This window comes from Sorex fumeus, unplaced genomic scaffold (genome assembly GCF_029834395.1).
Source record: "Sorex fumeus unplaced genomic scaffold, SorFum_2.1 ptg000041l, whole genome shotgun sequence".
NCBI lineage: Eukaryota > Metazoa > Chordata > Mammalia > Eulipotyphla > Soricidae > Sorex > Sorex fumeus.
The window spans coordinates 9,139,942-9,154,848 of NW_026606098.1; the positions used below are offsets into that span (position 1 = coordinate 9,139,942).

Sequence of the window (14,907 nt, forward strand, 5' to 3'; positions counted from 1 at the left end):
TGTCCCAGCACGGGGCTTCCTCACGGCTCTGCCTTTTAAAAGGGACGTGTCACCGTTGCCCGCGTCAGCAGGTACCCTTCGGGCAAAGTCAGGTTGGCCCCTTTAAGTCCTGGAATTCGGAGGGGGCGGAAGGAGAGCGCGGCAACTCGATTGGTTAGCCGTATTGCCGCTCTGATTGGTCTGGGGAGCCCGCTCGGTCTGCTCTTGGTTGGTCAGTTGCAGGGGGCGTGTTTGCGGAGTTAAATAAGGCAACTGAGGCACGAGAACTCTTGAGACTTCTGCGCCTCTTCTAATCGGATTCGGTGTGTGTGTGCAGGGGGGACGAAGAGGAGAGAGTCTGACACTGGTGGGCGATCCCAACACAGATTGTGCTCCAACTTGTCCCAGGAGGCGCAAGGAGGCCGTGGGGCCTCACCTGCTCTAATTCTCTGCATCACCCACAGGTTACCTGCATACAGAGGATGTGTACGGGTTATGCCCGTACTTGTTCGTGTTCATAAGAACTTTTTTTTTTTTTCTTTTTGAGTCACACCTGGCAATGCACAGGGGTTACTCAATGCAAACTCCTGGCTCTGCACTCAGGAGTTACTCCTGGCGGTGCTCAAAGGACCATATGGAATGCTGGGAATTGAACCCAGGTCAGCCGCATGCGAGGCAAACTCCCTACCCGCTGTGCTATCTCTCCAACCCCTTGTTCCTGTTCTAAGCTTGTGTGATGGTATTGTGTGTGATGGTATGACTGTATTTCTGTGTGTGTGGCTCTGTTTTTATGGGTTTCTTCTAGGTGTGTGGCTGTTCTCTGGTTTCTTAATAGGACTGGATATATGTCTGTATGTGTATGTACTTATTTCTCTCTCTCTCTCTCTCCCCCTCCCCCCCAATGAGGAAAAAACGAGACCTGAGGGAGTAGTAGTTATGCTCACAGAGGTAATTTTGGGTTTGGGGGCCACTACTGCCCCGAGGCCCCACTATATTCTTGGAATAGCCCACGTAGTCAAAGATGGAACCTAGTCCAGCTGCATGCAAGTCAGACATCTTAAACCTTGTCTTATCTCTTCAACTTTTATTTTTTATTATTTTTTTAGGATAACATTTTTTCCATTTTTTATACTTTTATTCATTGAATCACTGTAAGAGCAGTTACAAAGCTTTCGGGTTTAAGTCTCAGTCATACAATGAAACACCCGTACCTTCACCAGTGCCCATTCTCCACCACCAAAAACCCCCCAGTATACCCCCATCCCAAACCCTCCCCCTATCTGTGGGGCAGATGATTTCCACATTACTCTCTCTCTACTTTGATTACTTTCAATATTTTGACACGAGACCCACCATTATTGATTTGGGATTTTACCCCAACACTCAGATCTGCCGAAAAGGCAATAATAGACAATTTTTTTTCTATTGCTGGTTATGAATAACATATGATGTTGCACGGCTGTAGTAGTGGCTGCGTGATTTTGAAATTCCAAAATTTTAACAATTAAATCTGGGGGGATTTCTTGCCAAAATCTGCTGGGTTCTAAGATTTGTTCCTGAATCTCTGGGATCATGGCCATTAAGCAGCTTGATCAGGAGTCAGTGAGGCCATTCGTGGGTGGTGACTTGGGGGTCTTGTTGGAGGAGGAGGAAAGGGCCGGCTCCACCCCCATCCCATGATGCCCCACGTGCCTTGTCACTGTGGGCCCAAACCTGACTGTCCAATGGCCTCTGGAAGATGGTGGCCACCGAGCCGCCAAGGGGGAGCAGGTGGAGGAACAGTACCTTTCCACCCCCCACCCCGGGTGGCCCAGCGACAGTAACCTACTGCGCAGTCCAGATGTATTTCTGCCAAAAGTTGCTGGGTTCCGAGATTTGTCTCTGAGTCTCTGGGATCATGGCCATTAAGCAGCTTGATCAGGAGCCAGAGAGGCCATTCATGGGCAGCGACTTGGGGTTTCATTGGGGTGGGGAGGAAAGGACCAGCTCCACCCCCATCCCGTGAGGCTCCGCGTATCTCATCACTGAGGGCCCAAACCTGACTGTCCAGTGGCCTCTAGAGGATGATGGCCATCAGGCCGCCAGGGGGAACAGGCTAAGGCACGAAACCTATCCCACCTGGGGTGGCCCAGTGCCGGTAACCTACTGCAGGGACCGGACACATTTCTGCCAAAAGCCATTGGCTTTCGAGATTTGTTTCTGAGTCTCTGGGATCATAGCCATTAAGCATTTTGATCAAGAACCAGAGAGGCCATGCCTCCAATTATATAGCTGAGCCGGAGGTGGTTTGTGGGTGTGTCTCCCACATACCTAACTTTTGGCAGTTTACTTTCTTGGCAAACTTTGCCCCAAGTTTTTGGGGTCTGGCCAAAGGCACAGCAGCAATACTGGGGTATCTGGAAGTCTGAAGGCACCATCAGGCTGTTGATGCACTCGCCTCACAGGTACAGATTGACCTGCTGGAGGCACTATACCCCCTTCTCTTCAGCTTTTAAACTGATTTTTAAAAATACTTTAGGGCTGGAGCAGGGAAGGAATTTGCCTGGCATGTGACAGACCCGGGTTCCCTCCCTGGCATCCCAAAGGGTCACCAAGGACTGCCAGGAGTAATTCCTGAGTGCAGAGCCAGGAGTAAGCCCTAAGTATCATTACTGGCTGTGACTAAAAAAAAGACTATTCCTCCTCCCACCTGATAGTACACGATAATTTTTTTTGGTCTTTTTGTGTGATGCATTTACAGCCCACTCACTCCAATAATGTGTGGGTCTACGCTGGAGGTTGTGACTCAGTTCAGCGTCTAGTAGTTGTCTGATTTTGACCAGGTGCGCCCCCTGCTGCTGAGGATTGGCAATGCAATAGTGTTACTAAAGAAGGTGAGGACCAGGGGTTTGTCCCTAGCAAAAGGACACATGAGCCAAATCCTGACTTGGATCTCTGGCACTGCTTGGCCCCCAGTCACCACTGGGTATGGGCCTGAAAGCCTCTAAACTCCACCTGGTGTGGCCTCCTTCTCCACATCCCTAATGATGTGTGCTACGGGTGCGGTGCAGCGTTGGAGCACTGGCCATGCATGTGAGGGGCCCTGGGTTCAAGTACCAGCAACATACGGTCCTCTAAGTGCCAAGGAGCTCTGCACACGGCTGGGTGTGACCCTTCCACCACACACACACACAGATACACAAATGTGTGTCAGTGACGGGAGGCGGGACCTGTATGGTTGTAAACTTTACACAATGTTGCCTGTGATTGTATGTGGCGTTGTGTCACTGCGTTTTTGTGCATGATTGTGTGTTTCATAGCCTGTTCATATTCTGGGAGCTTGGGTGACCGTACAACCTCCACTTTTGTGCAGACATATCCAGGAATCCCAAGTGTTTGCATAATTGTAGCTAAAGTGTGTTTGTCGTCCCCTGTGTGAGAATGTGCCGTGTGGAGTGGGCTTACCACCTGTGTATGCATGAATTTATACGAATTTCTATATTCTTTCTGGTTTGGGACCACCTGGTGGGGCTCAGGGGACCATAAGTGGTGCTTGTGAACAGACAAGTACTTTACCACTGTACTCTGTCTCTGACTCTGGAATTATTTTTTGTTTTGTTTTGTTTGGGGCCACACCCAGGGGTTTGTCTTGGCTTTGCAGGGATCACTCCTGGCTGGCTCAGGGGACCCTCTGGGGTGCCGGGGATCAAACCCAGGACTGTTATATGTGGGGCAAATTCCCTACCTGCTGTACTATCACTCCAGCCCCTCTGGCCCTGGAAATCTCTTACTGCAGGCATTGTGGGGGACAGTAGGTACCGGCACCATGGATAGCTGTACTTTGGTGTTTGTCGATTGCGTGTCTGTGCATGGTCTAGGAGACAGAGAACAATTATCTGCGCAGAGCTCCCCGTTCTGCCTGATAAAGGGAGCAGAAATTGGCGCCACTTTGCCAATGCAGAGTGTGTGTGTGACTCTGAACATACGCCCGTGTTGTGTGTCCACGCTGCCCACTGGGCTCCCAGGCCACCAGCAGAGGTACCTAGTACAGAGGCTCATGTTCCTCCCCCTCGGAGGTCAGAAAGGGCCAGAGAGATACTGCAGCAGATAAAGAGCTTGCCTTGCACATGACTGACCTGGGTTCAATTCATGACACTACATATGGTCCCTTGGGCACCTCCAGGAGTGATCCTTGAGCACAAACTCAGGAGTAAGCCCTGATCACGGCTGGGTATGGTCCCCCATACCAGATAATAAGAAAAATGGGGCTGGAGCAATAGTATAGCAGGTAAGGCACTTGCCTTGCACACAGCTGACCTGGTTCAATCTCCAGCATCCCTGAGCATGCCAGGAGTAATTTCGCAGTGTACAGCCAAGAGTAACCCCTGAGCATCACCAGGTGTGACGTGTGTGTGTGTATTTGTTGATGGCATGCCTGTGCATGGTCTAGATTGCCCCCAAAAGACAAAATTTAGCAGCTGCTGGGCCCTGTCGATTGCGGAGACTGGGGCATCTGTCCAGCAGGTCAGCCACTTCCGGTCCTGACTCTCGAGTTTCCCCACACAGGAGGGGCATCTCTCCACATGCCACAGCTGAAACACCACCAGCTGCCAGGGGCTTCAGAGTTAGAGGCTGCTCTGGGCCCCCATCCTGGGTTGCTTCAAAGTCAGGAAGCATGAAGTGAGGGTGCAGACCAAGCGCTCATGGCCATGAGACTTGGAGCCTGGGCTGACAGGCGGGCGCCCTCCTGATAGCACTCCGAAGCATCTGCGGCGGCTGATAATCCTCAGCTTGGCAGACGGTTCATGCCAAGTCCCGCCATCAGCACAGTGGCCCCTGTGTATGGGGCTCAGGAGGGGGGCTGCGTGGTCCCAGTCGGGTGGGGCTTAAAGTCCCTTCCCAGAAATCCCATCATGCCTGTCCCCCTTCTTGGAGGCGTTTGTGGGGGGCAGGACCCACCCAGTGACTCCTCCTCTGAACATCCTGGGTCTCATTTCATACACCTCCTGGAACCCCAATATTTAACACCCCCAACCTCTGAACGCCCAACTGCTGACATCTCATGTGGCTTGGGCACTGGCTGTGTCTGGAGGCTCACCACACAGGTCGAGGTGAGCTCTGTCCCCCAGAAACAGCGATCCCCTCCTTGCCTGCCCTTATCAGGGGCTGCAGCCAATCAGCTGAAGGCGGCGCGGAGGCTCCGAGGGGCCATAGGCGCCTCAGAACCCACAAGGCGGCCAAGGGAGAGGAGGCCTGAGGTGGCGGTGGGCTGCGGCATGGCCACGGCGGACACAGCCTTGCCGTCCTTCAGCACGCTGACCACCCTGGGTCCCTTCCTGGATTCACAGGATGACTTCCTCAAGGTGGGCTCAGGGGGGCTGGGGTCCCTGGCTGCGGTCACGGAACCAGGGGTTCATGCGCAACTTTCCAAGGATCCCCATCCAGGCCAGGGATCCGAATGTGGTCACAGAGGGGGGTTTTGTGTCTCAGGAGCTTGAGACGGGGAGCGGAGTGTGGAGTAGACCCCAAATACAGAGGAATGATGAATATGTTTAGGGGACATCTGGGGATTAATCTTGGAAGTCTCTTAATGGGGTTCAGTGAAGGAGAGGGAAATTCAATGGGTAAACCGAGGCAGGGCTATGTTCCCCCGCCCCCGCCATTCCATCCCTGGCACCCCTTCCCCCAGGCCTGCGTGCGGTTCCAGATACTGTGAGCTTATCTCCTCCCTCCAGCCAGCCAGAGAGGCTCGGAGCTAGGAGCTGGGGGGGCGGGAGGGGCCCCCACTGCGAGACAGGCCAGCACAGGACCCCATGCCTGGGAGCCTGGCGCCTTGCTCCATTGGGGGCTACCTGGCCTCCTGTGTCCCTGGTCATTGGAAGCCTCACGCTGCTGTCCTGGCTCCCTCCCCGCAGTGGTGGCGCTCAGAGGAGGGACAGGACCTGGGGCCTGGCCCGCCGGAACCGCCCCTCCACGTGAAACAGGAGTCGGAGGATGTACCCTCGAAGGAACAAGAGGATGCGAGAGACACGGTCAGCGCCTGGGACCTAGACCTTCTCCTCACCAACTTCCAGTGCCCAGAGCCGGGAGGCGCAGCCCAGGCCTGCTCTCGGGCACCCGCTGAAGGTCCGGGGGCTCAATTCCCGCCGCCCCCTGAGACTATCGGAGCCTATGCGGGCAGCCAGGGGCTGGTGTCTGGGTTCTTGGGTCCCGAAGAGCATCCAAGCTGGGCGCGCGCGGCGCCCCGAGCCCCAGTCCCTGATGCCTTCGTGGGTCCAGCCCTGGTCCCGGCCCCCGAGCCAAAGGCGCTGCCTTTGCATCCGCTGTACCCGAGTCCGGGGGCGGCCACCCCGAGCAGCTACTTCCCGCGGACCGGCCTTTCTGTGCCCACAGCACCGGGCGCCCCCTACGGGCTGCTGTCCGGGTACCCTGCGCTGTACTCGGCGCCGCAGTACCAAGGGCACTTCCAGTTCTTCCGCGGGCTCCGGGCTCCCGCGTCAGGACCCGTCGCGAACCCCTCCTTCCTAAGCCGTCTGGGGTCCGGCTCAGCGAGTGTAGGACTCGCGTGGAACACAGGAGAGTCTGGAGGAACCGGGGAGACCGCAACCTCCAAGCGCAGCCGGAGCTCGTGCCCGCGCAGGAAGCAGGCGGCGCACGCGTGCACGCACCCGGGCTGCGACAAGAGCTACACCAAGAGCTCGCACCTGAAGGCGCATCTGCGCACGCACACGGGTGAGAAGGCGGGGCCGGGGCGGGGAAAGGGGCGGGGCCAGAGGGGAAACGGGGCAGCGGACTGGCTACACCAGGGCGGGTCCGCGCACGGGGCGGGACCATGCGATTGGGGGCGGGGCCTGTAGTTTATTGGCTAACGGAAGAAGGTTTTGGTCTGAGGCATGGGACTCTGGGCACTGGGTAAAGGCGTCTCAGGAGTAAGGTCAAAGCATCCGCCGCACAATGCGGGTTCGGGAGGCAAGTAGACACTGAGGACTGGCAGGGGTGCTGTAGCAGAAGACTGATGGGAACAGGCTGAGGAGCAAAAAGTCTGGTACCTAAACGTAGAGAGAAGAGCCCCGCACCAAGTGCGGGTAGGGACTAGCTTGGTATGCCAGGGATGTGCTATTATGGAGCAAGCAGAGTTTGGGGACTCAGGGGCTGCAGCCACGGCTGCATTTGCCAAGGGGCATACAAACTGTAGGGGATGTAGCTAGGTTCTTGTCAGAGACCTGTACATGAATGAAGAAACTGGGAAAGAAAGGGTGGTGATCAGTCATAAGAAAAGCTGGATAGGGGCTGGAGCGATAGTACAGCGGGTAGGGTGTTTGCCTTGCACGCGGCCAACCTAGATTTGATCCCCGGCATCCCATAGGGAACCCCCGTGCACCGTCAGGAGTAATTCCTGAGTGCAGAGCCAGGAGTAACCCCTGAGCATCTCTGGGTGTGACCCAAAAAGCAAAAAAGAAAAAAAGAAAGGAAGAAAGAAAAGCTGGATCCCAAGTCAAAAACAAGGTGGGACAAAGAGGAAAAGGAGGAGAAATGAGGTCTATATTTGGAGATACACCCAGAGAACGGGTGCTGGGGTGTAGCACAGTTAAGTTTTTCTTGCCTACTATATTTGAGACTCTGTGCTGTATCATTCTCACACACACGTAGCATCCCAAGGCACAGGTGGGAAAGACCAGGTTGGCAAAAGTGCCAAAGCCTGGAGTATCAAGTGGAGGTCCCAGATCAGGGGCAGAGCTGGGCAGCAGCTAGAGGGTCCCTTGTAAGCTGGAAAAGAGGGCCGGCACCAAACGAAAAGATGGGATGGATTTGGGATGCAGGGAAGAGTATGAGGGAACAGAAGGTGTGGCAAAGGTAGGGTCTTGGACTTAGGAAAGGAAAATGGGCGTGGGCAAGATGCCAGGGTGCAGGCAGAGAAGAAGGCTAAGTCTCTGGGGGCGCAGGGGGAGCTTCGTGCTGAAGAAGAGTCCACTTGGAATCTTAAGGGTCAATTTGCTTCATCTTGACTTTGGCTAAGGCTGAGCACATGAGTTCAGCAGCCCCAGGGGTGGGAGGCCCCGGTATGGGGTGGTATTGGACAGACGATGGTGCTTACTTTCCTCATTGCCCTCCAGGGGAGAAGCCCTATGCCTGCACGTGGGATGGATGTGGCTGGAAGTTTGCCCGCTCAGATGAGCTAACCCGCCATTACCGGAAGCACACAGGACAGCGTCCCTTCCGCTGCAGGCTCTGCCCGAGGGCCTTCTCACGCTCCGATCACCTGGCTTTGCACATGAAGCGCCACCTCTGAGCTCCCGTCCTGCCACTTGGACCTTCCATGGACAGGGATGGAACAAGACCTCATTGGGGTTTCCTCTCTGGAGGACCCTAGCCCAGTCCTACAAAGCCACTGAAGGCCCAAGGACAGGCTCAGAGTCAGGGGAGCCTGTGAGAGAAGCTCCCTCGTCTCCAGAAACAAGAACCAGAGAAAGACACCCAATGGTCACAGTGACAATGTGTTACCGACCTCGGATTCAGGGGGAAACTCACTCTGGATAGACTCACCTGGGATGACCCAACTCACAGTGGGCTTGAAAGGGGGCAGGGCTGTGGGCTGAGGCTTCCCAGAGACCCTGGTCTGAGGGGTGGGGGCACACTCCATGACCTGCAGGGGTCTATAGTCTGCTGTGAATAGCTTTGGCCCTGTCAAAATGTCTCTGCCAGATAAAGCTTCAGTGTTGGCCTGATTTTGTGGGTTTTGGGATCTGAAAGAGGGGAGGAGGCTGAGAGCCTCCTCAGAGATACTTATGGGGATCATGTGCCTCTTGCACTGCAGGCGTGTCACCCTCCTCCCACCCCTCAGCCCATCAGGGTACAGGCTTGAATTCCAGGGACATTCACGGGCACTGGTCACTGCATTTCATACCCTCAGGCCAGCCCCAGAGCACTTCCGATACACCAGTAGTGAAAGAGACCCCTTGCTTTGTTCAAAGGGTACCCAAAAAAGACAAGCAGAGTTAAAGACCCTCCAGAAAAAGGGGGCTGTCAGATGCAAGCGCCTCCTGAGAGTCCAGGTCAGTTGGAGACAGTACAGGGTTAACCCCTTGTATGCAGCACCCTATGATTCCCCAGCGCATCCCGAGATAGTCGCTCAGTACTGCCGGGGTGGCCCCCAAACAAAACGAGAGACAGAGAAAAAGTAACAAGTATTAGACTTAAGACTGTGAAACAGAAAAAAGAATATTCAGGGGCTGGAGTGATAGCACAGCGGGTAGGGCGTTTGCCTTGCATGCGGCCAAACCGGGTTCGATTCCCAACATCCATTATGGTCTCCCGAGCACCGCCAGGGGTAATTCCTGAGTGCAGAGCCAGGAGTAACCCCTAAGCATCGCCAGGTGTGACCAAAAAGAATATCCAAATTCGTGTCTGATCACCAAACCTGGGGAGACTCGGGGTGCGGCGGAAGTCGGCCTTGCAATTAGAGCCACTTGGGGAGGCGGAAGCGGGGCGAGGGGAGAGGGGAGAGCTGTGATTGGTCCAGAGGGGAGTCGGAGTCGGGCCTGAGGTCACCTGACCACTGGGGGCGACACTGGAGCCGAGCTAGAGGGCGGGGCCTAGCTAGCGGTCCGGGTGGGCGTGGACGCGTGGCGCGAAGCCCCGCCCCCGGCGGGCCGCTGCCGCCTTTTCAATCTCTGCGTCTCGCTGAGCGGGCGGAGTCTCCGCACTCAAAGATGTCTACGCACTGGTTCCCCGACCGGTTTGGGGAAGTGGAAGTCTCTGGGGGCCGGACCTGCCCCAGCTCGTGACCCAGCGCCCTGCGGCCCGGATACTGGTCCCTCGACCCTCGTCAGCTCCATGGCCGCCTTGAGCCCGCTGCTGCTGGCCGCGCTGCTGTGGGTCCCTGCAGGGACCCTGACTTGCATCGGGGACTCTGGCGGGCCAGTGGACTGGTGAGTGCGTCGGTGCTGATCATGCCCCGGGTTGGACCGGAGACCGCTGCGCTCCTGGGTGAAGCCTTGGCTAACTTTTCTTCCTCCTCCTGCCTTCTTCCTCCTCTGTGCGTTCCCCAAACTGCAGGTTCGTTGTTTACAAGCTTCCGGCCCACAGCGGGCCCGGGGCGGCCGGGCAGACGGGTCTGCGGTACAAGTACTTGGACGCCAGTTCCGGGGGCTGGCAGGAGGGCGTGGACTCCATCAGCAGCTCGCAGGGCGCGGTGGGTCGCACTCTACTGCCGCTGTACCGGAACAACGCCAGCCAGGTGATAGAGCGCGGGGCTGACATGTGGGGGCCAGGAGAGGGGCTGGATTTGGAGGAAAACCTTAACAGTGCAGCTCCATCTCCCGCTCCAGCTCGCCTTCTTGCTCTACAATGACCAACCTCCTAATTCCACAGCGGATGAGGCCGTTTCCAGCCGGGGGCACACGAAGGGTGAGACTTTGGGTGTCTAAGCGTTTCTCAGTTAATAATACCTGGGCGTGGGCCAGAGGGATAGCACAGCGGGGAGGGCGTTTGCCTTGCACACGCCAACCAGATTTTGATCCCCGGCAGCCCATAGGTTCCCCCGAGCACCACCAGGAATAATTTCTGAGCAGAGCCACAAATAACCTCTGTGCAGAGCCAGATGTGGCCCCAAAACTCAGTCATAACTGGGCAGGGCTGGAGAGAGAGTACAGCGAGTAGGGCGCTGGTCTTGCATAGAGACCTGGGTTCTGCCTCAGCATCCCATCTGGTCCTCTGAGTCCTGACAGGAGTGATCCCTGAGCACAAATTCAGGAACTAGCCCTGCATGCCACTGGGTGTGGCCCCTGAACAAATACTGGGGCAGGTTGGGATGTGTGGTGGGCCTGAGCATTTCCCAACAGTATCTGTGTGGGGTGGGGGTATGGCGAACCCCAGCCCTCTGCCTCATGTTAATGCTCTTTCCTGCTGCCTGGGGAATGGAGGTGTGGATAGAGCGTGGCATGTCCCACACCTGCTCCCCTGCCCAGGGGGACATGCGCCTGCTGGAGGCCTCTGCAGTGGCCTCATCACTGTCTCTGACCCAGGGGTGGTACTCCTGGATCAACAAGGGGGCTTGTGGCTGATACACAGCGTGCCGCGATTTCCTCCGCCTGCCTCCTCTGGCGCCTACCACTGGCCCCCCAACGCCCGAACCTACGGGCAGATGCTACTCTGCGTGTCTTTTCCCCTGGGCCAGTTTGTGGCGATTGGTGAGTGTGGACAGGCAGGCGGTGGGGAGGCCCATTTCCAAGCCTGTAAGTGGAACCCAGGGCCCCTTCCTCATCTTCTCCTGCCCTCTGGCTCCAGGCAGACAGCTGACCTACACTTACCCCCTGGTGTATGACAAGCAGCTGGAAGGACCCTTCGCTGAGAAATTCCCGGACCTGGTAGAGGTGATAAAGGGCCACCATGTTCGCCAGGGGCCCTGGAACAGCACTGTGACACTCACGTCCCAGGCTGGGGCCACCTTCCAGAGTTTTGCCAAGTTTGGAAAGTTTGGAGATGGTGAGCCCTGGGTTTGAGGGCTTTAGGCTCTGTAATGGGGTGTCCATGTGCCCCTCTCTGAGGCAGGTGAGGGACATGGGTCCTCCCCAGGGAGTAGAGTCGGCCTGGGTGCAAAGTTTCTGCTTGGAGGAGGTGGGTTTTTTGTTTCTTTGTTTGCTTGGTTTTGGCTTTTTGGGTCACACCTGATGCTCAGGTGTTACTCCTGGCTCTGCACTCAGGGATTATTCCTGGCGGTGCTCGGGGAACCCTATAGGATGGTGGGCACTGAACCCGGATCGGTCACATACAAGGCAAATGCCCTCCCTGCTGTGCTATCGCTCTGGCCCCTGTGTTTTCTTTTTCCCTTCCATATTTTGGGTCATACCTGGTCACCCCTGAGGGTGTGCTCAGGGCCTGCTCCCAGTGGCTTTGGGACCGTGCAGTGCAGTGACTGAACTCAGCCTTCCTGCTTGCCAAGCGTGAGCTCAGCCAATTGAGCGTTTCCTCTGGCCTCTGATATGTAATTTAACTGGAACCTGAATTTCCCCATCTGAAAAATGGGGAGATTGGTATCTGCATATTGTTTTGTGTTGTCCTTTGGGCCTCACCCAGCAGTGCTCAGGGTTTATTTCTGGCTCTATGCTCGGAGATCACTCCTGGTATGTGCCAGGGTTTGAACCCCGGCCAGCTTAGGTAATACCTTACCTGCTCCACTTCCTTTCCTACCCCCACTCCCCATAACAGCTAACTAATTTGCGTGCTTGCTTGCTTGCTTGCTTTCCTTGGCTTTTTGGTGACGATGGATGGTTTCCAAGGTTTACTCCTGGCTCTGTGTTCAGGGATCACTCTTGGCAGGCTCAGGGGACCATATATGGTGCCAGGGATTAAACCCAGGTTAGACTCATGCAAGGCAAGTGCTTCACCTGCTGTACTAACGCCCTGGCACCCTGACATTTGCTTTAAAGGGTCATTGTGAGGGACCAGAGAACTCTCCTGTGTCTTCGCCCTTTATTTTGTGGTGCCCAGCATTGAATCCAGGGCTCCACAGAAGCAGGGCAAATGCTCCACTTCTAAGCCGTGTCCTCGAACACCACGTGGAGCCGTTGGATGTAGCCCTGGTCTGAGCACCGCTGGGCTAAGTTTCTCCAGGAGTGACAAACACCACTGAATATAGCTCCTATTTATTTTTTAATTTTTTTTGTTTGTTTTTTGGGTCACACCTGGCGATGCACAGGGGTTACTCCTGGCTCTGCACTCAGGAGTTACTCCTGGCGGTGCTCAGGGAACCATATGGGATGCTGGAAATCGAAACCGGGTCGGCCGCGTGCAAGGCAAACGCCCTACCCGCTGTGCTATCTCTCCAGCCCCCACTTCTATCTATTTTTTTAAGAAGGGAAGATAAAGGGCCAGAGCGATAGTATGCTGCGGTGGATCCCTGCCAGCATGCAGCCCACCGGGTTCAATCTCCGGCATCCCTACCGTCCTCCAAGCACTGCCAGGAGTGACCCCTGAATGCAGAGTTAGGAGTAAGCCCTGAACATCACCAGGTGTGGCCCCAAAACAAACCTAACAAGGTGGGACCTGGGGAAATGATTCCAGAGGCAATGTTCCTGTGTTGCGTGAGGGAGAGCTCGCATGGATGTGACTTTTGGCTTTTGTTTGGGCTTGGCTCAGGGCTTACTCCCTGCTTGGTGCTTTGGGTATACTCCCGGAGGTGCTCAGACAACCAGATGCAGCACAAGGGATGGAACCACCCCAATGGGCTGCATGTGAGTTGGACTCCTCAAGTCCTGCAAGTCCTGCGCTGAATCTCCGGCCTGAACCAGGGTCTGACGCCGGCACTGTGTGGTCTCCCTGTAGCACCTCTGGGGGTTGCCTATCCCCCCTACACCCACCCTATTGTTTAGTCAGGCTGTTAATCCTCAGAATCCGGGGACCAGAACAGAGCATGCCTCTGACGTGGGGTTGACCCACCTCCATAAGGCATGACTGGGGCCCCAAGCATCCCAGGATGGTCTGGGTCATCTCCGTCATGGCAGGGGTCAGGCACACCTTGTCCTTGGACCCAGGCATTGAATTGCAGGGTGTAGCACCCAGACCACCGCTTGGGAGGTCCCCAATCCCCCCCCAAATCTATATAATCTGTAGCTGCCCCAGGTGACCAAGAACTGAAACTGGGGGCTCTGAACTGAAAGAGGGGACGTAGCCTAGGGAAGCCCTGGTGGGGCCCCTGACCTGCCTGTGCCCTCCTTCCTTTCTCTGCAGACCTGTACTCTGGCTGGCTGGCAGAAGCCCTGGGCAGCGACCTGCAGGTGCAATTCTGGCCCAATTCCCATGGCATACTGCCCTCCAACTGCTCTGGGGCCTACCATGTGCTGGATGTGACCCAGACCGCCTTCCCTGGCCCCGCCGGGCCCAGCTTCAGTGCCACAGAGGACCACTCCAAGTGGTGTGTGGCCCCCAAAGGACCCTGGGCCTGTGTGGGCGACATGAATCGGAACCTTGGGGAAGAGCACCGGGGTGGGGGCATCCTGTGTGCCCAGCTGCCCGCTCTCTGGAAGGCCTTCCAGCCGCTGGTGAAGACCTGGGAGCCCTGTCAGGGTGGTTGGCCTTCTCACCTGTGGGCAGCACCAACTGTGACTCAGTCTGCTCATCTGTGAAATGGGCAGCAGGGTGGTGCTGAAGAGATAGTGTAGTGGATAGGGTGTGTATCTTGCACTCAGTCCACCCGGGATTGATAACTGGCGTCCCATATAATTTCCTGAGCACTGACTGGAGTAATTCCTGAGAGCAGAGCCAGGAGTAACAGGAGTAAGTTTTGAGCTCTGCCGGGTGAGGCCCCCAAACCAAAACCAAAGAAAACAAAACATTATCATTAAAAAAAAAAAATGGAGAGGGAGCAGACTAGCTACCTCTGATTACTAGAAAAATAAAAGGATTTGGAAGATGGTGCTGTTGACCCTCTGTTTGGGGGGTGCAGGGCTTCAGAACAGAAATGGGGGGCCGGAGCAACGTAAGTATATGGCTGACCCTGGTTTGATTCCCAGCATCCCTTATGGTCCCCTGAGCATGGCCAGAAGAAATTTCTCAGTGTAGAGCCAGGAGTACCCCTGAACCTCGTGCGGTGTGCCCCCCGAAGAATAACTGCATCCCACGCAGAGATGGCTGTTCTTGCTGGGGAGGGAATGGGGAGCCCCAGGATGCTCCCAGGGCATGGGGAGTGCTTTATGTTGTGCATATGTACAGAGCACAGGACGCACTGGTTTAAAAGTTGGTATGTGCGTTGCGAAAGGGGTAGTGAGCCCGCTGCCAAGAGTGCGCACCCAGACCTACCCCTGTGAGCATCCTGTCCACTGGTCCCAGAGTTGAGGAATCAGCTCCCCCCACCTTACCCCACCCCATTACACTGACCCTGACCCCCAGGATGCTCGCACTCCTCATATGGCCTCACAGTCTGACCTGCAGCCTCACCAGCGCCCCACCTAC

General features: G+C 56.0%; 2 protein-coding genes across 2 annotated transcripts; both read left to right on the forward strand.

Moving 5' to 3' along the window:
* The first annotated feature begins 5,212 nt into the window (after positions 1-5,212).
* KLF1 (KLF transcription factor 1) lies at positions 5,213-8,450 on the forward strand. The gene is made up of 3 exons (XM_056119602.1): positions 5,213-5,321; positions 5,874-6,690; positions 8,073-8,450. Exons 1-3 carry the CDS (start codon positions 5,235-5,237, stop codon positions 8,246-8,248), a joined length of 1,080 nt encoding a protein of 359 aa, XP_055975577.1. The 5' UTR covers positions 5,213-5,234; the 3' UTR covers positions 8,249-8,450.
* A 1,156-nt stretch (positions 8,451-9,606) lies between these two features.
* On the forward strand, positions 9,607-14,343 carry LOC130028758 (deoxyribonuclease-2-alpha-like). The gene is made up of 6 exons (XM_056119593.1): positions 9,607-9,887; positions 10,015-10,195; positions 10,287-10,365; positions 10,983-11,147; positions 11,245-11,442; positions 13,687-14,343. The coding sequence occupies exons 1-6, from the start codon at positions 9,793-9,795 to the stop codon at positions 14,079-14,081; spliced, it is 1,113 nt and encodes a 370-aa protein (XP_055975568.1). The 5' UTR covers positions 9,607-9,792; the 3' UTR covers positions 14,082-14,343.
* The last annotated feature ends 564 nt before the right edge of the window (positions 14,344-14,907 follow it).